At 43.7% G+C, this 25,881-nt stretch overlaps 2 protein-coding genes across 2 annotated transcripts; both read left to right on the top strand.

The window, feature by feature from the left end:
- The first annotated feature begins 495 nt into the window (after positions 1 to 495).
- On the top strand, positions 496 to 11,724 carry lg04h9orf64 (linkage group 04 C9orf64 homolog). The gene is made up of 5 exons (XM_024417132.2): positions 496 to 577; positions 1,940 to 2,281; positions 2,959 to 3,215; positions 10,906 to 11,101; positions 11,196 to 11,724. The coding sequence occupies exons 2-5, from the start codon at positions 1,945 to 1,947 to the stop codon at positions 11,423 to 11,425; spliced, it is 1,020 nt and encodes a 339-aa protein (XP_024272900.1). The 5' UTR covers positions 496 to 577; positions 1,940 to 1,944; the 3' UTR covers positions 11,426 to 11,724.
- A 106-nt stretch (positions 11,725 to 11,830) lies between these two features.
- On the top strand, positions 11,831 to 24,119 carry LOC112248253 (kinesin-like protein KIF27). The gene is made up of 15 exons (XM_024417131.1): positions 11,831 to 12,064; positions 12,316 to 12,627; positions 12,902 to 13,111; positions 13,269 to 14,197; positions 14,309 to 14,452; positions 14,592 to 14,762; positions 14,839 to 15,008; positions 15,625 to 15,755; positions 15,842 to 15,963; positions 19,114 to 19,176; positions 19,398 to 19,571; positions 19,719 to 19,934; positions 20,012 to 20,221; positions 22,582 to 22,780; positions 22,896 to 24,119. Exons 2-15 carry the CDS (start codon positions 12,330 to 12,332, stop codon positions 23,261 to 23,263), a joined length of 3,405 nt encoding a protein of 1,134 aa, XP_024272899.1. The 5' UTR covers positions 11,831 to 12,064; positions 12,316 to 12,329; the 3' UTR covers positions 23,264 to 24,119.
- The last annotated feature ends 1,762 nt before the right edge of the window (positions 24,120 to 25,881 follow it).

The raw sequence follows: 25,881 nt of genomic DNA, 5'->3' as shown, positions 1-25,881 counted from the left end.
ACAAAATTATCACGGTCACCACACTCGTCTAGACCTTTAGACACAATCTTTCAAATTTATGTTCATGCTTATTTCACTGTTGTAGAGTCATAGCCTATAGCAGCAAAGGGTTTCATGTGACTTTTTTACATATAGCTGACTTTAGTGTAGTGGTGGCGCAATAGTAGATATGTGGTGCCAAATAGCCAAACTAAACAGCAACATCTTGTTTCACTTTACTGATAAAATAACGAATCAATTACTAAACTAATGAATATAAAAAAAACGGGTCACAAAACAATTACGGAAAGAGTCCATTTGGATTAGGAACAACAAACTGACACAGCATATCTTTTGGCACTGTAATGTCCTAGGAAACAAAGATATCGGATCTGAGGAAATCGTTACAAGCTACCTCTTTATTTTTCCGCATTCGTCTGACATAGGCTCTAATATAATTGGTTGATGTTGCTTTGACGTAAGCAAATGAGCCACATTGATTTGTTCAATGAATGACAGACACCGGATATAGACCTATCGCTCCACGCCCATTTTTTTTTTCCTGTCGCCGCTAATTCAGTCAAGTCCTAAAGTCCAGGTAAGGCCAACTACCTACACAATTGGTCATGTAAAAAAAAAAGATGTATCGTCGTGGACAACGGTTGATTTCCTTGAACCTTTAACTGATAATGTTTAATTTATCAATCTAGTAATATTACATTCGATATAAAGTACAGGTGTAACATTACAATGTAGCCTATATAGTACGTAGAAACTCATGTAGAATGAACAGTAACGACGCATTTCACATGCAGGGTAATTTTGCCACGTTCAAAGCAACTGGGAACTCGGAAAAATACGAGGTCAAATCATGACGTTAGTGATCTTCAGGTCGGAGCTCAAAAAAGAGGCCCGAGATCCCGAGTTGAATGACCGTTCAAATCGATTTTTCCCAGTCGGAGCTCGTTTTCTTTCAAGTTCCCAGTTGATTTGAACGTAGCATGACTTGCATGAAGTCCAGTTATGACAGTTTACTCGTTGTCCTTGTCACAGTGAACTCATGCTGCCTTCATAACCAAATGGAAAGGTGGTAATTACCAGTTGTAAAGTCCTAAATACCAGTTGGATGCATTCACATGTTTTGAACTTGTTGACAAACGCTGATTGGCTAATGGACAACAAGTGTCAACAATCAACTAAAGTACAGCTATCATGCTTGTAAACAAATTTTAACCATATGAATAGATTGCTTTGTATAAATTGTGTTTTGTTGCATTTAACTGTGGAAAATGCTGTTATCAAGGTAATTTCCCTAGTAGGTGACGTCAGGTCAGCATGTAGGAGAGGTCTCTGAGATTAGGGATGGATGATGCCCCACGCAAAACAACTGGGAAATCTCTGACTTTTGATGCGTTCAAGACAACTGGAATCTCATGGAAAGAAATCTGAAGCTCAGACTTTCCGACCTGAAGAATCCAGTTGTCTTGAACGCACCATGAGTTTCCCACTAGTAATTACAAGTTGGAGGGGCGTTTAAGTGGATTTTTCCAAGTCGTGTATAGTAAATACAACCTTTCCACATGGTTATGAACGCAGCATTAGTTGTATAGGACTATACTGGGCTATATATAGCATTTGAGTCATTCAGGGTTGTGCTTTTTCAATTAAAAATGTACATTTGTTTTTCCCATAAAAAGAGGGAAGCACGAGCGTGACTCAACATCAATCAATCCAATGTATTTTATAAAGCCCTTTTCTTTTTACAAACATAGCAGAGTGAAGGTGGTTTTGAACAGTAGACTACCATGTATGCAATGCTGGTGTTATGTCCCAGTCTCTAAGTTTTATTTGAGAACATTTTAATTTGTCGTGGTATGGTGTACCTATTTATGAAGAGCGAGGGGGTGAGAAGTGTAACATTGAACATCAAAGATGATGTGACTGGTCTTTTTATTTGCAGTGCTGATGGAGGCCCCACTGCCCCCCCGTGAGTCTGGCCGGTTCGTGGTGGAACACAGTCAGGATGTGTTTGTGGAGGAGGAGGGCGTGCGGAGGGTAGCGGAGATGCTCTATGCCCTGCGGAAGAGCGAGGACCTCACAGCCAGTGGGTGGAAGAAGGCCAACCCCTTGGCCCCCTCCCCAACCTCCGATCATGCCCTGAACTGGGTGTTTGTAGTCGACACAATGAACTTCTCCTTCTGGCCCGAACGGGAGGACCAGCAGTGTGAGGTGACGTACCGTGGGACCACCTACTACGGTTACATGACCCTCTGTGCTGCCATCACCAGAGCAATGGAAGAGGGTAGGAAGGGACAATATCCAGATTTTCATACCGTTTCTGTACCATATGGTATTATCGGAAGTGCACACAAGGGGCGCTATAAAATGTTTCTTTACACACAAACAATTTAGGCAACAAGAATCTTGATCCGGAAGGGGAATGAATGTATCTCCTGTAACCAAGAAGCTTGATCTTGACATCTAGCCACTTAGCTTGGAAGTTAGCAAACCAAATGCATAGCTGGAGCCCTGAGCTGGATATAATTTAACACATCTTAGATTTCTTATAGTTATACTTAACCTGCAGTGGCGTCGCACACAATCCCTCAGCCCCCGCGAGGCGGGGATGCCCCCCCCCCCAAAAAAATAAAATAAATTAAACCGGTATTAAAAATATCGGTATTTCGAAATACCCCGTTAAACGGTAGACCGCCCAAGCCTAGAAGAGGGTGAGTGCTACAGCCCTATATCTGTTCTGTCTAGGGCTGCCTGTCCTCTCATACACACACTGCTTTGTGCTGTTTGCTTGTACACTGTTATCGTTTGCAGAATGCATGCATGATAAAACCTTTGAAGTGAATTACACTCTTGCCTGTTCTAAAAATTACCGTTCAGTCTTCTTAACACATTTTCAGTAACATTTCCAATGACCTATTGTCCATCTGAACGCAGCTAATCAAGATACCATGCCCTCTATAGGTATTCCCATCACAGAACCGTCCTATTTCTCCCAGATGAGTGTTGAGGAGTTGGGCAGAGTCTTGCGCTCTGATAACAACACGCCCATGCCCATGCTTGAGGAGCGTCACCAGGTCCTCACAGAGGGGGGACGTGTGCTCCTGCAGCACGGCGGGAGCTTCCGGAGCTTCATAAGCCCTGCCGGTAGAGATGCGCAGAAGATGGTGGAGCTCATTGTAGACAGCCTGCCCTCATACAGGGACGAGGCCACATACAAGGTTATACACAAAACACAACCTCTTCAACATAACGTAGGGTGAATTTGGAATAACTGGGAAACTTTTTGCATTTTTGTCTTCTGTAACCTATCCAACATATTAGCCCATGATACATTTCTGAAATACTCAAGATGTTTCCTAATCTCACACTTATTTTATTTTACATTTGTCATTTAACAGACATTCTTATCCAGAGCAACTTGCAGTTAGTGCATTCAGAGCAACTTAAGATAGCTAGGTGGGACAACCACATTTCACAGGCATAGAAAGTAAACATTTTCCTCAATGTAGCTGTCAGTAGAGTCAGAGCTGGGGGGGTCAAGTATAAGTTCTGTTTTTTTTTAAAGAAAGGATTATTTTAGATACGGTTTGAAGAGGTAGAGTTTCAGATGTTTTTGGAAGATGGGCAGGAACTCTGCTGTCCTAGCTTCAGGGGGAAGCTGGTTCCACCATTGGGGTGCCAGGATAGAGAAGAGCTTGGACTGGGCTGTGTGGGAGCTGCCCTCCCATAGGGGTAGCAGTGCCAAGATACCTGAGGTGGCGGGTTGGGGTGTAGGGTTTGAGCATAGCCTGAAGGTAGGGATTTTTATATCATATTCACAGGAGACATGACACACACATTTGTGTACACTGAGTCAAAACCATATTTTTTGTTTGCATTCGGTGGACTGGGATAGTAGGTTAAACAGAGACACCATTATTATAGTCCTAATTGTACCCCATGACAATTACATTTTGTGTGATAAGGAAACATCTGAAGATTTTAGAAATATATCATGTTGTGCTAATATGTTAGATGTCTGAAGAGGTTATAAAATGTCTCCCACTTTTTCTGAATTCACCCAAATAACAGTGCTAACAAGAGTACTACAATAAATAATTAACAGTATATAGTACTACAATAACCAGAGCCCTGCCTAACCTAAGTACAGGGCGTCCCTACTGGATCTCTTTCCTCCATTGGAGAAGGCTATAAGACTGTCCCACTTTAGCTACTCTATGATGTCCTACTTTAGCAAGTTATGGTTGGTAAAGCGGGACAACAACAAAAAAAATCACTTAATTACAAAAATGAAACATAATATTGGTAACTTTTTAATGTATTTTGATGCACCAGTACATAGTATACACATTTACATCATCATTTGGCTCAGTGCATTATTTGACCGTTTTAGAACCTTAACTTTTTATTGGTTTGATGTTATGTCACTGATAACTTGTGCTTTGCGGGGTGAGCTTCCTGTTTGCAGCTTGCACTGCTTCCCTCTGATGTCACACTAATAAAGTGATGTGATTGTGATCTTGTGGTTTCTCTGCAAGGGCTTAATACCCAAGAAATAAATGCATCAGGATTAAGCTGTCCCAGTTAATAGGATGACCCACTCATTCCAAATTCACCTTGTGTAGAGAGTAAGAGCACAAATGTGCCTCAGGTGCTGTAAGATTAATGTGGAAATGGTGCCATGTGGAAGCAAGGGTTAAAAATGTGTTTCAGTTACACACAATACAGTATGTTATCTATGCTATACATTCATTACCATACTTTTGATTATACAGTCGTGGCCAAAAGTTGAGAATGACACATTCATTTTCAAAGTCTGCTGCCTCAGTTTGCACGATGGCAATTTGCATATACTCCAGAATGTTATGAAGGGTGATCAGATGAATTGAAATTAATTTCAAAGTCCCTCTTTGCCATGCAAATGAACTGAATCTCCCAAAAACATTTCCACTGCATTTCAGCCCTGCCACAAAAGGACCAGCTGACATCATGTCAGTGATTCTCTTGTTAACACAGGTGTGAGTGTTGACGAGGACAAGGCTGGAGATCACTCTGTTGTGCTGATTGAGTTCAAATAACAGACTAGAAGCTTCAAAATGAGGGTGGTGCTTGGAATCATTGTTCTTCCTCTGTCAACCATGGTTATCTGCAAGGAAACACGTGCCGTCATCATTGCTGTGCACAAAAATGGATTCACAGGCAAGGATATTGCTGCCAGTAAGGATATTGCTGCCATTGCACCTAAATCAACCATTTATTGGATCAACAAGAACTTCAAGGAGAGCGGTTCAATTGTTTTGAAGAAGACTTCAGGGCGCCCAAGAAAGTCCAGCAAGTGCCAGGACGTCTCCTAAAGTTGATTCAGCTGCGGGATCGGGGCACCACCAGTACAGAGCTTGCTCAGGAATGGCAGCAGGCAGGTGTGAGTGCATCTGCACGCCCAGTGAGTAGTAGTAAGGCTAGCTTTTTAAAACAGAAATTTGCATCCTGTATTACAAAATCAAAAAAGTTCTGGGACACTGTAAAGTTCATGGAGAATAAGAGCACCTCCTCCCAGCTGCCCACAGCACTGAGGCTAGGAAACACTGTTACCATCCATAAATCCACTATAATTGAGAATTTCAATAAGCATTTCTCTACACCTGGCCATGCTTTCCACCTGGCTACCCCTACCCCGGTCAACTGTCTGGCACCCTCCACAGCAACCCACCCAAGCCCACACCATTTCTCCTTCACCCAAATCCAGATAGCTGATGTTCTGAAAGAGCTGCAAAATCTGGACCCCTACAAATCAGCTGGACTAGACAATCTGGACCCTCTCTAAAATTATCTGCCAAAATGGTTGCAACCCCTATTACTAGCCTGTTCAACCTCTTTCGTATCGTCTGAGATTCCCAAAGATTGGAAAGCTGCCGCAGTCATCCCCCTCTTCAAAGGGGATGACACTCTAGACCCAAACTGCTACAGACCTATATATATCCTGCCCTGTCTTTCTAAGGTCTTCGAAAGCCAAGTTAACAAACTGATTACCGACCATTTCGAATCCCACCGTACCTTCTCTGCTATGCAATCTGGTTTCAGAGCTGGTCATGGGTGAACCTCAGCCACACTCAAGGTCCTAAACGATATCGTAACCGCCATCGATAAGAGACATTACTGTGCAGCCGTATTCATCGACCTGGCCAAGGCTTTCGACTCTGTCAATCACCACATTCTTATTGGCAGACTCGACAGCCTTGGTTTCTCAAATGATTGCCTCGCCTGGTTTACCAACTACTTCTCTGATAGAGTTCAGTGTGTCAAATTGGAGGGCCTGTTGTCCGGACCTCTGGCAGTCTCTATGGGGGTGCCACAGGGTTTAATTCTCGGGCCGACTCTTTTCTCTGTATACATCAATGATGTTGCTCTTGCTGCTGGTGATTCTCTGATCCACCTCTACTCAGATGATACAATTCTGTATACTTCTGGCCCCTCTTTGGACACTGTGTTAACTAACCTCCAGACGAGCCTCAATGCCATACAACACTCCTTCTGTGGCCTCCAACTGCTCTTAAATGCAAGTAAAACTAAATGCATGCTATTCAATCAATCACTGCCCGCATCTGCCCACCCGTCCAGCATCACTACTCTGGACGGCTCTGACTTAGAATACGTGGACAACTACAAATACCTAGGTGTCTGGTTAGACTGTAGATGCTCCTTCCAGACTCACATTAAGCATCTTCAATCCAAAATTAAATCTAGAATCGGCTTCCTGTATCGCAACAAAGCATCCTTCTCTCATGCTGCCAAACATACCCTCGTAAAACTGACCATCCTACCGATCCTCGACTTCGGCGATGTCATTTATAAAATAGCATCCAACACACTACTCAACAAATTGGATGCAGTCTATCACAGTGCCATCCGTTTTGCCACCAAAGTCCCATATACTACCCACCATTGCGACCTGTACGCTCTCGTTGGTTGGCCCTCGCTTCATACTCGTTGCCAAACCCACTGGCTACAGGTTATCTACAAGTCTCTGCTAGGTAAAGCCCCGCCTTATCTCAGCTCACTGGTCACTATAGCAGCACCCACTCATAGCACGCGCTCCAGCAGGTACAGTGCCTTGCGAAAGTATTTGGCCCCCTTGAACTTTGCGACCTTTTGCCATATTTCAGGCTTCAAACATAAAGATATAAAACTGTATTTTTTTGTGAAGAATCAACAACAAGTGGGACACAATCATGAAGTGGAACGACATTTATTGGATATTTCAAACTTTTTTAACAAATCAAAAACAAAAATTGGGCGTGCAAAATTCAGAAGTTCAGTGAGGATCTCTGAATGATCCAATGTTGACCTAAATGACTAATGATGATAAATACAATCCACCTCTGTGTAATCAAGTCTCCGTATAAATGCACCTGCACTGTGATAGTCTCAGAGGTCCGTTAAAAGCGCAGAGAGCATCATGAAGAACAAGGAACACACCAAGCAGGTCCGAGATACTGTTGTGAAGAAGTTTAAAGCCGGATTTGGATACAAAAAGATTTCCCAAGCTTTAAACATCCCAAGGAGCACTGTGCAAGCGATAATATTGAAATGGAAGGAGTATCAGACCACTGCAAATCTACCAAGACCTGGCCGTCCCTCTAAACTTTCAGCTCATGCAAGGAGAAGACTTATCAGAGATGCAGCCAAGAGGCCCATGATCACTCTGGATGAACTGCAGAGATCTACAGCTGAGGTGGGAGACTCTGTCCATAGGACAACAATCAGTCGTATATTGCACAAATCTGGCCTTTATGGAAGAGTGGCAAGAAGAAAGCCATTTCTTAAAGATATCCATAAAAAGTGTTGTTTAAAGTTTGCCACAAGCCACCTGGGAGACACACCAAACATGTGGAAGAAGGTGCTCTGGTCAGATGAAACCAAAATTGAACTTTTTGGCAACAATGCAAAATGTTATGTTTGGCGTAAAAGCAACACAGCTCATCACCCTGAACACAACATCCCCACTGTCAAACATGGTGGTGGCAGCATCATGGTTTGGGCCTGCTTTTCTTCAGCAGGGACAGGGAAGATGGTTAAAATTGATGGGAAGATGGATGGAGCCAAATACAGGACCATTCTGGAAGAAAACCTGATGGAGTCTGCAAAAGACCTGAGACTGGGACGGAGATTTGTCTTCCAACAAGACAATGTTCCAAAACATAAAGCAAAATCTACAATGGAATGGTTCAAAAATAAACATATCCAGGTGTTAGAATGGCCAAGTCAAAGTCCAGACCTGAATCCAATCGAGAATCTGTGGAAAGAACTGAAAACTGCTGTTCACAAATGTTCTCCATCCAACCTTACTGAGCTCGAGCTGTTTTGCAAGGAGGAATGGGAAAAAATTTCAGTCTCTCGATGTGCAAAACTGATAGAGACATACCCCAAGTGACTTACAGCTGTAATCGCAGCAAAAGGTGGCGCTACAAAGTATTAACTTAAGGGGGCTGAATAATTTTGCACGCCCAATTTTTCAGTTTTTGATTTGTTAAAAAAGTTTGAAATATCCAATAAATGTCGTTCCACTTCATGATTTTGTCCCACTTGTTGTTGATCCTTCACAAAAAAATACAGTTTTATATCTTTATGTTTGAAGCCTGAAATGTGGCAAAAGGTCGCAAAGTTCAAGGGGGCCGAATACTTTCGCAAGGCACTGTATATCTCACTGGTCACCCCCAAAGCCAATTCCTCCTTTGGTTGCCTTTCCTTCCAGTTATCTGCTGCCAATGACTGGAACGAACTGCAGAAATCACTGAAGCTGAAGACATATCTCCCTCACTAGCTTTAAGCATCATCTGTAAGAGCAGCTCACGGATCACTGCACCTGTACATAGCCCATCTATCTACCTCATCCCCATACTGTATTTATTCATCTTGCCCCTTTGCACCCCAATATCTCTACATGCACATTAATCTTCTGCGCATCTAACATTCCAGTGTTTAATTGCCATATTGTAATTATTCGCCACCATGGCCTATTTATTGCCTTAACTGCCTTATCTTACCTCATTTGCACTCACTGTATTTTGATTTTTGTTTTATTTTTTCTACTATATTATTGACTGTATGTTTTGTTTATTCCATGTGTAACTTTGTTGTATGTGTTGAATTGCTGTGCTTTATCTTGACCAGGTCGCAGTTGCAAATGAGAACTTGTTCTCAACTAGCCTACCTGGTTAAATAAAGGTGAAAAAAAGTACATAAACAGTATACAGTGCATTCGGAAAGTATTCAGACCGCTTGACTTTTTCCATACCTTGTTACGTTACAGCTTTATTCTAAAGTTGATTAAATCATTTTTTTTCCCATCAATGTACACATGACGACAAAGCAAAAACAGGTTTTTAGAAATTTTTGCAAATGTGTGTATATATTAAACCCCCCTGGAAATATAAGTATATACGTATTAAATAAGTATTCAGACCATTTACTCAGTACTTTGTTGAAGCACCTTTGGCAGTGACTACAGCCTCGAGTCTTCTTGGGTATGATGCTACAAGCTTGGCATACCTGTATTTGGAGAGTTTCTCCCATTATTCTCTGTAGATCCTCTCAAGCTCTCTTAGGTTGGATGGGGAGCGTCACTGCACAGCTATTTTAAGGTCTCTCCAGAGATGTTTGATCGGGTTCAAGTCCAGGCAGTGGCAGGGCCACTCAAGGATATTCAGAGTCCCGAAGCCACTCCCGTATTGTCTTGGATGTGTGCTTAGGGTCGTTGTCCTGCTGGAAGGTGAACATTCGTCCCAGTCTTAGGTCCGGACCGCACTGAAGCAGGTTTTCATCAAGGATCTCTCTGTACTTTTCTCCGATCATCTTTCCCTCGATCCTGACTAGTCTCGCAGTCCCTGCAGCTGAAAAACATCGCCACAGCATGATGCTGCCACCACCATGCTTCACCGTAGGGATGGTGCCAGGTTTCCTCCAGATGTTACACTTGGCATTCAGGTTGAATAGTTAAATCTTGGTTTCACAAGACCAGAGAATCTTCTAATGGTCTGAGTCCTTTAGGTGCAAACTCCAAGTGGGTTTTTACTGAGGAGATGCTTCCGTCTGGCCACTCTAGCATAAAGGCCTGATTGTTGGAGTGCTACAGAGATGGTTGTCCTTCTGGAAGGTTCTTCCATCTCCACAGAGATACTCTGGAGCCCTGTCAGAGTGACCAATGGGTTCTTGGTCACCTCACTGACCAAGGCCCTTCTCTCCCAGTTGGTCAGTTTGGCCAGGCGGCCAGCGCTAGGAAGAGTTTTGGTGGTTCCAAACTTCTTCCATTTAAGAATGATGGAGGCCAATGTGTTCTTGGGGACCTTCAATGCCTCAAAAATGTGGTACCCTTCCCCAGATCCGTGCTTTGATACAACCCTGTCTCGTAGCTCTACGGACAATTCCTTTGACCTCGTGGCTTAGTTTTTTTCTCTTGCAACTGTGGGACCTTATATAGACAGGGGTGTGCCTTTCCAAATCATATCCGATCAATTGAATTTACCACAGGTGGACTCCAAGTTGTAGAAAAATCTCAAGGATGATCAATGGAAACAGGAAGCACCTGAGATCAATTTTGAGTCTCATAACAAAGGGCCTGACTACTTACGTAAATAAGGTTTTCAGCTTTTTACTTGTAATAAATATTCAACAGTGTCTAAACCTGTTTTTGCTTTGTCATTATTGGGTATTTTGTGTAGATTAATGAGGAAAACAATTATTTAATACATTTTAGAATAAGGCTGTAACGTAGCAAAATGTGGAAAAGTCAAGGGGACTAAAGACTTTACGAATGCACTGTGCATGACTATGGTTGATATGTTCATGGTGAACGCAGTCTCTGTGTGAACGTGTCTCGTCAACTGAATTGTCTGTGTGTCTCTACCTCAGGGAAAGAGGATTTCACTCTACAAGCGAGCTCAGATTCTGGTGGCTGATTTTTGGGGCATCATGGAGGCCAGGGTAGAGGGGGACATGCCAAACCTGGACATCCTCACCATGTTTGCTGACTACAGAGTACCACAGGCCCTGGTCCACCTGGGGGCACTACGCTACTCAGACACCCTGATGCAGACATTGAGGAACGGTTAGTCTTTTCTCCCCTCTATGCTGTGTGTGTGTGTGTGTGTGTGTGTGTGTGTGTGTGTTGGAACCTCCTTTGACCCTCTTCTCTCTCTCAGGTGAGTTGCTCAGCTCAGGCGACAGGAGAGAGGTGGAGATTCGTGGCTGCTCTATCTGGTGTGTGGAGAAGATCAAGGCACACCTGTGGAGTCTGGTTGAAGATCGAGATGGCCAAAGTTGCAATATCAACTCTGCCATCATCGACTTTTATCTCTGGCCTTATGCCAAACAGCACCATAAAGAGATGGCCCACATTCCCATACACCACACACGCTGCATATATTACTGACAGGCCTACACAGAGAAACAATTTTTGTGATTTAAAAAAAATTATAAATGATGTCCGGTCCTTAATTTTTAACTTTATACAAATAACTTTGGCTTTGGATCTCTGGCTGAGGAAGACCATACTAAGACTAAAATATAGCCAACATTTTCAAGACTATCACATCTCTTTCTTTCCACATGCTTTCACAGATGGACAGGGGGAAATGTAAAATAAATAATTCAATAAAGATTATTTGCCTGCAGCAGCACAACCCCGCCATAGAGCGGGGCTGTAGCAGCGGATTGTGTGTTTTACAACAAGTGTTTTTCTTTTTCTTGGACAGAAAGCGTGAGCTTTCTTTGACTTATCGGTGGTATCCCATGGCAACTGAGAGACAACAAAACCGTTTTTACTAGTTACTACAGCCTCAAAGTCTATCGTACAAATTCAAGAAAACAAAATGAGTTTGGTCTTATTTTAAGGTTAGGGTCAGACAATGTTAGCAGGATGGTGAAAGTTAGGGTTAGGTTTAAAATCCAATTCCAAGAAGAGAGTTTGTAGAAATAGGCGGGGTTTATGACTTTGTGGCTGCAGTAACTAGTGACGACAAAAAAACGGCCATAAGTCAGCGGAGAAGAATAACAAAAGCAGAGACTGACGGTAAGATTTATGGAAAACTAGTTAACTACAGTAATTAGCGAACTCAGCAATCAAGGGTTAGTTGAAGTTTAACGTTGTTTCAAATACTGTTAAACAACGCCATATGCCAATTTTACGCTTCACCGTCGAAAGTGCGAGAAAGTCGTGTTTTTTTCTGTAAACATGCCTTCTTCAGGGAAAGGGAGTGAGTGTTTGTGTTAAACTCCATAGAGGTAAATACAGTGACTGATTTTGTTTTATAATGTTACCAGCGTCCTGTTTGATCATGGGAGAAGTGTGTGTGCGGGTTGCGGTTCGGATCAGACCTTTGCTTCCAAAAGAGGTGCTACGCAATCATCAGGTGTGTGTGCGCGTGGTGCCCGACAGTGCCCAGGTGATGCTGGGAAGCGACCGAACCTTTTCTTTTGACCACGCCTTTGGACCGACTGCATCGCAGGATCAGTTTTACGAGTCATGTGTCAAACCTCTGGTGGCATCCCTCGTTGACGGCTACAATGCTACAGTGTTCGCTTACGGACAAACCGGTTCTGGGAAGACGTACACCCTTGGCGGGGGACATGTTGGTAAGTTAACAGTATGCGCTTATCTGTACACTTTGACATCATGGAGACACCAAGTGCATTGAGGGATGATGATGTTCGGACATTAGTCCTTGAATAATGTCCTACCACTACGATTCTGAACTGAACTGAACTGAACTGTCACTGGAGCAGGAGGAAAACCTTAGGCAAATGCAGAGAAGTTTATGATTATAGGTCACTTTTTATTATCAAACTCTGCTTTTGTGTCTTTACCATGGAACTTGCTCTCCCTCTGTAATACTTGTACCCTTGTTAGCATCTCTGGTGGAGGAGGAAAGTGGGATCATTGGTCAGGTTGCAGCAGATCTGTTTGTGCTCCTGGGGGAGAGGGCTGCAGACGTCAGGTCTGCAGCAGATGTGAGGGTGTCCTACGTGGAACTGTATCGGGAGGAGCTCAGGGACCTGCTAGAGCTCCACACCGCACACAGAGAGCTGCACATCAGAGAGGACGACAGGGGCAACACAGGTAACACTCCTCACTGTCTGTGCTAGGGTGGGTGTGTGTGTGTGGTTTCAGTATGACAGAATTCAATGTGTTTTACAGTGTTGATAGAGGTTATACTGAGGCTGGTGGTGTGAACATACATGCTCTATGGAATCTGACTGAAATTAATGTGTTTCAGTTGTGGTGGGGGCCAGAGAGACTGTGATTACCTCAGCTGAGGAGTTGCAGAGCGTCCTGGAGGCTGGCAATGCCCTGAGACACACTGGCCCCACTCAGATGAATGAGCGCTCCAGCCGCTCTCACGCAATTGTCACCGTGCAGTTGACTCAGCATAACCACGACGACGGCTCTGTCCGCTTCTCTAAACTCCACCTGGTAGATCTGGCTGGGTCGGAGCGGGCTGCGCGCACTGGAAACACAGGCCTGCGCCTCAAAGAGTCTGTCCACATTAACACCGGCTTGCTGGCTCTGGGCAATGTCATCCGTGCACTCTCTGACCCCCATCGCCGTGGAAACCATGTGCCGTACCGTGACGCCAAGATTACACGCCTCCTCCGGGACTCACTGGGTGGCTCCGCCCACACACTCATGGTGGCCTGTGTCAGCCCCTCCCACCACAATGTCACGGAGACGTTGAGCGTGCTGCAGTTTGCTTCACGGGCACGCCACGTGAAGAACCAGCCTGGGTTATGTTCTGCCAGGGCATGTCCGGGCTGGCAGCCTGGAGAGGCTCGTGTGGAGGAGCTGGAGCAGGAGGTCCAGACTCTGAGAGAGGCACTGCAAAAGAGGGATAAGACAGGGGGAGGGGTCTTTATGACTGACAGCTCCGAACAGACCCCTCAGGAAGAGCGTGACCAAAGGGGTGCGGGACTAGTGGATGAGCCCCAGTACTACTGCCTTGCACAGGATGCTGCCTTCATATTGGAGGAGCTCCAAAGTTCCACCCTGAGTCCTGCTCTGCAGCACCGCTTGCAGGAATGGCTGGGGAGACACGAGGAGCTTAGCCACTCCTGCCACACTGACCACCAGCACCCTGCGGGGGACACAGGGGACAAGCCTCACCACAACACCATCCTCCAGCTCAGACGAGAGCTCAGGAAGTGCCAGGTAGTGGGCTCTGTTTCTCAGCTTTTTCCCCTCAATATTATCTATTTTTACACCATATTCTAACTAGAGGTATGAATTGTAACTCTCTCTCCCACTCCTTCCCTCCATCAGGATACTCTGGCTATAGACGAGCAGGTGTTTGACCAGAGGGAGGCAGAGCTGCAGCAGGTGCAGAGGCAGGTGCAGACTCTGCTACAGGAGAAACAGAGACACCTCCAGTCCTTACAGGAGGAGAGGGAGCACAGACGCAAACAGGTAAGGAGAGAGAGAGTGACACATAGATTCTGACCTGTGCTGGAGGATAACGAGAAATGAAGAAACATAGAGGCAAAGATAGAATTGGGCATTTTTGCATTGGTTGACAACTGACGCTTTCCGTTGTTTGAGTGTGCAGAGCGAGCAGCTGGTAGAGCAGCAGCTGTTAATCGATCGTCTCCGTGGTGACCTCCTGACCTCCAGGATGGCATCCTCGGGAGCCTCGCTGGAAATCGGGGCTTCTGAGAAGTCTGCGAAGAGACCTCACAGTGTTCCCCTGATCAACCAAGGCCATTGTGGTACAAGGCAGGTTCGTGTCCAGAGCAATTGTGTGTGTGTGTGTGTGCGACAATGGCTAAGTTTGTCTTTGTCTGTCTCTTATGCAGATCCACACTAGTCCTCCGGCCTGTTCGTTGGAGAGGGTGATGGCTGCCTTTAAGACCCGCAGTCAGCTGCTGCTGGCACAGATAGAAGAGAGAGACGAGGTCCTCTGCCCACAAAGAGAACAGGAGGAAGCGGAGGAGGAGGAGGATCAGGGGGGGAGTAAGGGATTCAGGTGAGAAAGACTGATATAATAATGTAATGCTGCTTTTAGACTGTAACAGCTGTTCCACTAGTGTACACACACCCTGATGTTATACTAGGAACATTGTGTTTCCATAGCTAGGGCTGATGTTATACTAGGGACATTGTGTTTCCATAGCTAGGGCTGATGTTAGACTAGGGACATTGTGTTTACATAGCTAGGGCTGATGTTATACTAGGGACATTGTGTTTACATAGCTAGGGCTGATGTTATACTAGGGACATTGTGTTTACATAGCTAGGGCTGACAGTGAGGACTTTTGAAGAGCAGAATCAACAACCTCTGCACAATCAAATCAATTGCTCTGTGAGAAGGTGTTAACCGTCAAAGGTGTAAACCCATGTTCATAGTTACCATTGTTTTGTAAATGCCCTGGCCCCAAATCAGAGCAGGTCCACTGAGGCCATGGCCCAGTGAGTCCCAGGAGCCGGGCCGTGGAGGTGGAAACACAAAAGTCTGAACCTTTTTGGTAAAACACTGGGGTAAATCCTCAGTGGAAATGTACCATAATATCCTACTTCTGAGTTATGTCATTGTTCTGCTTCCTTACGATACAATACTTATTTAATTTTGATCTATATTGCAGGCGCTCTATGAACCGCACATGGACAAGCAGACCGAACCCAGCCTGTTTTAACCAGAACCAGATGCAAAATACTAGTTTGAACCAGATTCAGGATGGGCTCCAGTTACCTCAACCGTCAAAACTCCCTACAGGTAAATACAGTGATATGACACTTTGAGAGTCTTATATTTCCTGTCATTTCTGTTTCATTGCTAAGCCCGGGCCTGTGCTTCCGTAGAGCGCGAGGAGCGCAGAGTGAGGCGGAGTCAGACGGTGAAACTGCAGCGCATACAGCAGGTGGAGACACAGAGCAGGGCTAGCCTGCAGACCAGTGGCTCCAGGGATCAATACAGGACCAAGGTCAGTGCTAACAATACAACATTCGGAGAACATTTTATACAGCACTCATAGAACAGTCATAAAGAATTTATACAGCACTCATTGAACAGTCATAAAGCATTTATACAGCACTCATAGAACAGTCATAAAGCATTTTATACAGCACTCATTGAACAGTCATAAAGCATTTTATACAGCACTCATAGAACAGTCATAAAGCATTTTATACAGCACTCATAGAACAGTCATAAAGCATTTTATACAGCACTCATAGAACAGTCATAAAGCATTTTATACAGCACTCATAGAACAGTCATAAAGCATTTTATACAGCACTCATAGAACAGTCATAAAGCATTTATACAGCACTCATAGAACAGTCATAAAGCATTTTATACAGCACTCATTGAACAGTCATAAAGCATTTTGGTCTTTCTATAAACTAGGGTACCAGTGAGGATTTCCTATACTGGACAACTTGTAACAGCTGTTGATAAAACTTTTTTTTTTAAATTTAATCAATGAATTATGCCATTACGTTAAGATATAAGGGGGATCATAGATATTTTCATTACAATTCACGAGTTGATTTAAAATCTATGTTTAATCCTTTGTCATGTTTGGTGTCTTGACGGATTTGTCCAAAATCTCATCTATCCGATCTATCCTGGATGGATAGAGATCTCAGAAATGCAAATTTAGTGACGTATGTTACGGGGTGAAAACAATTTATGGGCACACAAATCCTGAATAATAAATGCAATTGCCAAATCGAGTCATTTTACCTGGATTCTTAACCTAAATTAATACTGTCATTAATGTGGTTCTTTAATAATGATGCATAATACTTGTTGGATACACATTTGGTGTCCAGCTGATTAGTTATGCTGCGGTATTTTCACACATCATCAGATGATCTAAGAAGGAATTTTCCAAATGACAGTCAAGTTATGAACAGCGGTTGTGATGTTGCATCGCATATGCACTAACAGCCCAAGAACTGGAAAAAGGGTGTTCATGAGGAATATCCAGAATATTTTGGTGTCTCATTCGTTATGCATGTGAAGACCATTGTGTCTGGATCCATGTTAGATCTAATTTCCCTAGCGACTTGATGTTGATCATCTGTTGTAGTCTGCTCAAAAATTCAAGTACTGGAATAGGCTTACCTTCATAATCAGACAGTTCCTCAATTTGGTGCTTGAAAAGTCCTTGTAATTATTGTAGCCAAGTTGTAAGTTCTTCTGTTCCCTTATAATTGTCTGTGATTTCATTTTTTTAATCCGTTCTTGTGAGAGATGGGGCCACTTGTTTGTTTCCCGATGCGTCAGTTGAAGAGTGACGACAGCATCTAATATTGGCTTCAACTTGCCTTTCCATACAAATCCTTACATCAAAAAAGGAACCTGGTTTTTGGTCACTTTATAAAAATAGCGATGGTGAGATTAATGCTACCGCTATTCATGGCTTTATTGTGTGTGCCTGCGTCGGCCACATAGGCTGCTGAAAAATCACCATCCATGCATCCAATCTATTTAGTCAGGCAATGTCCACATTATTCTCACATATTTTAGAATGTCATAATCATTTCAATATCAATGCATTGGGAAGGCCTAAAAATGGCACAATTTTTATAGTAAATGTTTAAGGCCTATTTTATTTTGGGGGGTGGTGTTCTATAATGTATAACATTGATGTCCTTTAAAATTATAATTAAGTGCTTGAAAATGTCCCTGAAAAGTCTTTGAATGTGACTTGCCAGTGTCTCTATGAACTCTGCTTAAAGGGTGTATAGTCCTGACCTAGGTTGTTTTATAGGTGGACTTCTAGGGCAATTTGCATATATTCACTTTTATTCCTCTAAGTAAACGTGGAGCTGCATGAAAATCATTTATTTATTGACCATTTTTTGAAAAAAATGTTTTATCCCACTGTCAAACGTTGGCCCCATTTTATTTATGGCGATACCCATTCAAGGAGCGTTAATACAGAACTCCTGTTGACATCAGACTCTCAGTCCTTGCATCCATGTACAGTTGAAGTCGGAAGGTTACATACACTTAGGTTGGAGTCATTAAAACTCGTTTTTCAACCACTCCACAAATTTCTTGTTAACACACTATAGTTTTGGCAAGTCGGTTATGACATCTAATTTTTAATTGTTTACAGACACAGTGATTTATAAGTGAAATAATATATCACAATTCCAGTGGGTCAGAAGTTTACATACACTAAGTTGACTGTGCCTTTAAACAGCTTGGAACATTTCAGAAAATTATGTCAGGGCTTCAGAAGCTTCTGATAGGCTAATTGACATAATTTGAGTCAATTGGAGGTGTACTTGTGGATGTATTTCAAGGCCTACCTTCAAATTCAGTGCCTCTTGCTTGACATCATGGGAAACTCAAAAGAAATCAGCCAATACCTCAGAAAAAAATTGTCGACCTCCACAAGTCTGGTTCATCCTTGGGAGCAATTTCCAAACACCTGAAGGTACCACGTTCATCTGTACAAAAAATAGTACGCAAGTATAAACACCATGGGACCATGCAGCCGTCATACCACTCAGGAAGGAGACGCGTTCTGCAAATCAATCCCGGAACAACAGCAAAGGACGAGCATTTTAGTGGACAGAATTGAAAAAGTGTGTGCGAGCAAGGAGGCCTACAAACCTGACTCAGTTACACCAGATCTGTCAGGAGGAATGGGACAAAATTCTGGGAAGCTTGTGGAAGGCTACGCAAATTGTTTGACCCAAGTTAAACAATTTAAAGGCAATGCTTACAAATACTAATTGAGTGTATGTAAACTTCTGGCCCACTGGGAATGTGATGAAAGAAAAAAAAGCTGAAAGAAATCATTCTGTCTACTATTATTCCGACATTTCACATTCTTAAAATAAAGTGGTGATCCTAACTGACCTAAGACAGGGAATTTTTACTAGGATTAAATGTCAGGAATTGTGAAAAACTGAGTTTAAATGTATTTGGCCAAGGTGTATGTAAACTTCCGACTGTAGCTCCATCTATGAATTTGCAAGTGGTTACATTCCTCCAGTCCCATCCTTCAGCCTTATAGCAAACCAAGTGGTGGGGCTGCCATTTTGTTTTTCAAATGTAGTAATGTGCATGTGAACAGCATGTTAAAGGGTTTGATGCTGCTGTGTTGCAGGACCTGGGGACAGACAACATGGCTGTCTTTCAAAATGGAGCCTGTAAAGACTCGGAGGAAAAGGTGAGCCTACATGACATCTGCAAATGATCACAGGTTTAGGTTCGGCTGCCCCTCTCTGCACAATGTGTTTATTATGTCAAAAAAGGCCATTTCATTGTTCACCATGCAGTCATGGTGATTCCTTAGATCTCATTTGGATATTCAACATAGTTTAAAATAGTCAAATTATGTTTGTGTTTTGAAATGTGGATGTGTTCGTTTTGGCCGTGTACGATGCCTAGCTGTCTGAGAGACGCACGTGGCTGGAGCAAGAGGAGGAGCGTGCTCTGCAGAGGAGGAGGGGCCTGCAAGAGCTGGAGGAGGAGCTGAGGCACAGAGAAGAAGTGCTGCAGCACCGAGAGGCCTGTGTCCAGGAGAGGAAACAGCTGCAGATCAAGAGGCTCCGCTCCAGCCAGGTAAACACAGAGCGGGGCATAGAAATCCAAAGTATTATATTGAAAACCCCCCCAAAAAACGTATATTATATTTTTGTGTAAGTTAAGGCATTCCAGTGTTATCTGATATTGAAAGTGTGTGTGGGTACGTTCATATGTATTCCTCAGGCTCTGAGTCAGGACTTGCTGCGAGTGTCGGCTCGTCTGGGAGCTTTGGATCAGGAGCTGGAGGAGAGAGGAGGTGTAAGGACGAGACTGTCCTCCCCGGCAGCAGGGCTGTGTGGAGCGTCTATGGAGGAGCTGCTGAAGGAGAGGGAGAGCCTGCGTCTGAGGAGGATCACCCTGGACACACAGCTGAGAGACGGCAGGGTGCTCACGCCAGAGGTGAGCTCAACGTTTACCACCTTCCTTCCGACTGGGTGTCATTCTGACTGCATGGGGCTGATCAATGGTGTGTATAGGAGGAGCATGCTCTGCTGCAGTTGGAGGAGGCCCTGGAGGCGTTGGATGCTGCTGTGGAGTTTAAGAACCGTTCCATCCAGGAGAGACAGAGTGAGCTCGGGGACACATCTAACCCCGCCCATGGAGACAAAGACGATGACATCATGAGGGCGCTAAGGGAGCTGCCGCTTCCAGAGGCCTCTGCACTGTTGGTCAAATACTTCAACAAGGTCAGAGTCCAAACACACACACACTCACACCAAACTACTTTGAGCGACCAAACTAAATCCAAATAAAATTGTATTGGTTGCATACACGTTTAGAAGATGTTATTGCAGTGCCTATCCGACCAGAGCCTATTCATCTCCAAAATGCAAGATCCCGCTGCTGGATGAGCACATGACTGTGTTTCTGCAGGACATGAAAAGCCACACCAAACTACCGTAATTCACTCATTTTCGAAGGAAGGAGTCCACATGAAGAAACTTTTGACCATTGGCGAGCGATACGACCAGAGTTGTGCAAAGTTCAAATCGGATGCCAATCAAATGCGCCACATACAACTGATGTAGACCTTTAAGTAAAATGCTTACTTACGAGCCCCTAACCAACAATGCAGTTTTAAAAAATATGGATTAGAATAAGAAATAAAATTAACAAGTAATTAAAGAGCAGCAGTAAAATAACAATAGCAAGACTATATACAGGGGGGGTACCTGTACATAGTCAATGTGTGGGGGCACCAGTTAGTTGAGGTAATATGTACATGTAGGTAGAGTTATTAAAACTATGCATAGCAGAGAGAACAATCTATGACTAGGGTGGCTGGAGTCTTTGACAATTTTTAGGGCCTTCCTCTGACACCGCCTGGTATAGAGGTCCTGGATGGCAGGAAGCTTGGCCCCGTTCGCACTACCCTCTGTAGTGCCTTGCGGTCGGAGGCCGAGCAGTTGCCATACCAGGCAATGATGCAACCAGGATGCTCTCAATGGTGCAGCTGTAGAACCTTTTGAGGATCTGAGGACCCATGCCAAATCTTTTCAGTCTCCTAAGGGGGAATAGGTTTTGTCGTGTCCTCTTCATTACGGTCTTTGTGCTTGTACCATGTTAGTTTGTTGGTAATGTGGACACCAAGGAACTTGAAGCTCTCAGCCTGCTCCACTACAGCCCTGTCGATGAGAATGGGGGCGTGCTCTGTCCTCTTTTTCCTGTAGTCCACAATCATCTCCTTTGTCTTGATCACGTTGAGGGTCTCGTCGTTGTCGGTGATCAGGCCTACCACTGTTGTCATCGGCAAACTTAATAATGTTGGAGTCGTGCCTGGCCGTGCAGTCATGAGTGAACAGGGAGTACAAGAGGTGACTGAGCACGCACCCCTGAGGGTCCCCCGTGTTGAGGATCAGTGTGGCAGATATATTGTTTACCTCCCCTTACCACATGAGGGCCGCCCGTCAGAGATTCCAGGATCCAGTTACAGAGGGAAGTTGTTTAGTCCCAGGCTCCTTAGTGTATTGATGAGCTTTGAGGGCACTATGGTGTTGAACGCTGAGCTGTAGTCAATGAATAGCATTCTCACATAAATGTTCCTTTTGTCCAGGTGGGAAAGGGCAGTGTGGAGTGCAATAGAGATTGCATCATCTGTGGATCTGTTAGGGCGGTATGCAAATTAGAGTGGGTCTAGTGTTTCTGGGATAATGGTGTTGATGTGAGCCATGACCAGCCTTTCAAAGCACTTCATGGCTATGGACGTGAGTGCTACGGGTCGGTAGTCATTTAAGCAGGTTACCTTAGTGTTCTTGGGCACAGGGACTATGGTGGTCTGCTTGAAACATGTTGGTATTACAGACTCGGAGAGGTTGAAAATGTCAGTGAAGACACTTGCCAGTTGGTCAGTGCATGCTCGCAGTACACTTTCTGGTAATCCATCTGGCCTTGTGAATGTTGACCTGTTTAAAGGTCTTACTCACATCGTATGCGGAGAGTGTGATCACACAGTCTTCCGGAACAGCTGGTGCTCTCATGCATGTTTCAGTGTTATCTGCCTCGAAGCGAGCATAGAAGTAGTTTAGCCCGTCTGGTAGGCTTGTGTCACTGGGCAGCTTTTGGCTGTGCTTCCCTTTTGTAGTCTGTCATGTTTTGCAAGCCCTGCCACATCCGATGAGCGTCAGACTTTGCTTTGTGATAACCAATCGGGAGAGGGAGGTTCTCACTAGCCTAGGCAGCTTTGAGACTGTACTGGATAGTGGAACATGCTATTATGCATGCTGTTTTGGATAAACATCTACAAAGGGAGAACTAGGTGATGCCTACAACAAAGTGGTATCTGTTCGACAGTACACTGCATTAGAACCCTCATTTGAGGAAAGGCTGGGATTGAGATTTTAAGCGTTTGAAAAAGGTTTGGCTCAGAAGTGGGACTGGTTCAAGAGATGATGATGATGATAATAATACATTTAATTTGTATAGTGCTTTCATGTCAGAGTAATCTTCAAGTTCTACGTAGGCCAAAATAAGACATCCACTACACTCCTAACCTTCCGTTAGCCTCCTAAGCTGGCAAATGTTGAAAGCATTCCCTTGGCCCCTCCAGGTGGTGTGTCTGAGGGAGTCAGAGCAGCGGCTGCAGCTGCGCTGTGAGGAGCTGGAGCTGCAGAGTGGAGAGCAGGAGGCAGTAACCAGGGAGATGGAGGCAGCTCTACAGCGCCTCACTCTGGACACAGACCGGCGGCTCACTGAGCAGCATCGAGAGCACCAACAGAGCATACAGTTACTATTGCAACAGTGCCGAGGTCCGTGTCTGTGTGTGTATATGCATCAATGTGGTAAATGTTTGAGTGTGGTATTCCTGCCCTTTCATTGTGTGTTTCACAGTATTCTCACTGCTAATTTTCTGTTTGTGTGTAGAGGGTGGTTCAGGGAACAGTGGTCAGGCGGTCCAGGCTAGGCTGCAGCAGCTGGAGAGAGACCTGTTCTTCTATAAGAACTCCAGTCGTGAGCTGAAGAGGAAGCTCCGAGAGCTGGTCACCAAATCCCTCCCCCCCCAGGCTCCAGACCTGCAGACCCAGTGCAGGAAGGGGGCCAGTGATGGAGCAGGGGACAGCCCCAGCCTGCAGACTCCCAGAGTGGAACTGGCCCCTGTCCGTCTGTCCCGTAGGGAGCTGAGGCAGCTCTCACCCTCTGACCCCCGGAGCACTAGGGTGCACTCTACCATGAGGGCCAGCAGAGGCTCATTCCAGGAGGACTCCATTGAAGTGCCCAGAAACACTTACTGACCAGGAGGCTCGAGCACATATCAACCACTTTTTCCATTCGTCCACACTGATCTAGAAGAAGAGGTCAGGTGAATCTAAGTCAAATAAGATCAATGTGGATGAAGGAGAGGAGGCAAGGAACAGAAGCCACTAACTGTGAAACTGTTGAGACACGTCAACTGATTCCATGGAGTGAAAACCCTCTCTGCACTTTACAGCACTAAAGTCTGACTGAATTGCACTTCAAACTGCAGACTCATCAGTTAGTCAGAGATAGATGAGCCCACAGCTAAATGGATATCAAAATAATGTGTATTAGAAATGTGTTTTTTATGTTTAAATTATTTTACTTTTAAATATGTCTTTGTTTATAAGACAGTGTGTTGGCCATGTTCTAGACCCTCGGGCCACTCCAAACTCTAAAGCAAGCCACTGGTCATTCATGCAGTATAATTTAGCTGTGATTTACTCTTTCTTTGTGTGTGGTTTTGGTTATTTAAGTGTTGAACAACTGTTGACATCAAATTGATTGGATCAAACCTGTTCATTTGCATGATTCACCAATTCAATCTACATTTGTCTTTGCAGACTCCTGTTTAATGTTAAAGGTGCTATTTGCATTAGTAGCACCTGCTGTCCAATGGTCATTTTAATTACTGGTACGCCATTGATTCTTGAAAAATAGAACTTATACATGTATATAACTAATATATTGGTCTAATATCATATTCCCAAAAATGTTAGTCTGATCTCAGTTACCATGGCTGACACACAAGGCTAGTGATCCACCACCACCCCTCAAACAGTTTTTGTTGCAAAACAAAAAGCTTAAGGATCCAGTAGGCCTCAAAATAAAATAAAATATATATTCAAAACATCATTCTTGTTGGAGCCGTAATTCATGCCTGTGTAATGTAGTTCTCAAGATGAGATGCAGAAATTAAGCTACATTAGAAAGGCAATTGGAAAAATACATATACCATTTAATATATATATAGTTGGAAGTTTACATACACCTTAGCCAAATACATTTAAACTCAGTTTTTCACAATTCCTGACATTTAATCCTAGTAAAAATTCCCTGTCTTGGGTCAGTTAGGATCACCACTTTATTTTAAGAATGTGAAATGTCAGAATAATAGTAGAGAATGATTTTTCAGCTTTTATTTCTTTCATCACATCCCCAATGGGTCAGAAGTTTACATACACTCAATTAGTATTTTGTAGCATTGCCTTTAAATTGTTTAACTTTGGTCAAACGTTTCGGGTACCATTCTACACGCTTCCCACAATAAGTTGGGTGAATTTTGGCCCATTCCTCCTGACAGAGCGGGTGTAACAGAGTCAGGTTTGTAGGCCTCCTTGCTCACACATGCATTTTCAGTTCTGTCCACAAATTTTCTATGGGGTTGAGGTCAGGGCTTTGTGATGGCCACTCCCAATACCTTGTCTCTGTTGTCCTTAAGCCATTTTGCCAAAACTTTGGAAGTATGCTTGGGGTCATTGTCCATTTGGAAGACCCATTTGCGACCAAGCTTTAACTTCCTGACTGATGTCTTGAGATGTTGCTTCAATATATCCACATAATTTTCCTACCTCATGATGCCATCTATTTTGTGAAGTGCACCAGTCCCTCCTGCAGCAAAGCACCCCCACAACATGATGCTGCCACCCCCGTGCTTCATGGTTGGGATGGTGTTCTTCGGCTTGCAAGACTCCCCATTTTTCCTCCAAACATAAAGATGGTCATTATGGCCAAACAGTTCTATTTTTGTGTCATCAGACCAGAGGACATTTCTTCAAAAACTACGATCTTTATACCCATGTGCAGTTGCAAACCGTAGTCTGGCTTTTTTATGGCAGTTTTGGAGCAGTGGCTTCTTCCTTGCTGAGCAGCCTTTCAGGTTATGTCGATATGGGACTCGTTTTACTGTGGATATAGATACTTTTGGACGTGTTTCCTCCAGCATCTTCACAAGGTCCTTTGCTGTTGTTCTGGGATTGATTTGCACTTCGCACCAAAGTACGTTCATCTCTAGGAGACAGAACACGTCTCCTTCCTGAGCCGTATGACGGCTGCGGGGTCCCATGGTGTTTATACTTGCGTACTATTGTTTGTACAGATGAACGTGGTACCTTCAGGCGTTTGGAAATTGCTCTCTTGGATGAACCAGACTTGGCAGATTTCTTTTGATTTTCCAATGATGTCAAGCAAAGAGGTACTGAGTTTGAAGGTAGGCCTTGAAATACATCCACAGGTACACCTTCAATTGATTCAAATGATGTCAAATAGCCTATCAGAAGCTTCTAAAGCCATGACATCATTTTCTGAAAATTTCCAAGCTGTTTAAAGGCACAGTCAAATAGTGTATGTTAACTTCTGACCCACTGGAATTGTGATACAGTGAATTTATAAGTGAAATAATCTGAAAACAATTACTATAGTATATATAGTGTATATATATATATATATATAGTATATACATATACACATACTATATATATACTATATAGTATATATAGTATATACATATACACATATGTGTATATATATATATACTATATATATTATATATATAGTATATATAGTATATACATATACACATATGTGTATATATATATATACTATATATATATGT

The sequence above is a fragment of the Oncorhynchus tshawytscha genome, linkage group LG04 (genome assembly GCF_018296145.1).
Source record: "Oncorhynchus tshawytscha isolate Ot180627B linkage group LG04, Otsh_v2.0, whole genome shotgun sequence".
In the NCBI taxonomy this organism is placed as follows: domain Eukaryota; kingdom Metazoa; phylum Chordata; class Actinopteri; order Salmoniformes; family Salmonidae; genus Oncorhynchus; species Oncorhynchus tshawytscha.
This window is presented reverse-complemented; position numbering and strand designations above follow the sequence as displayed.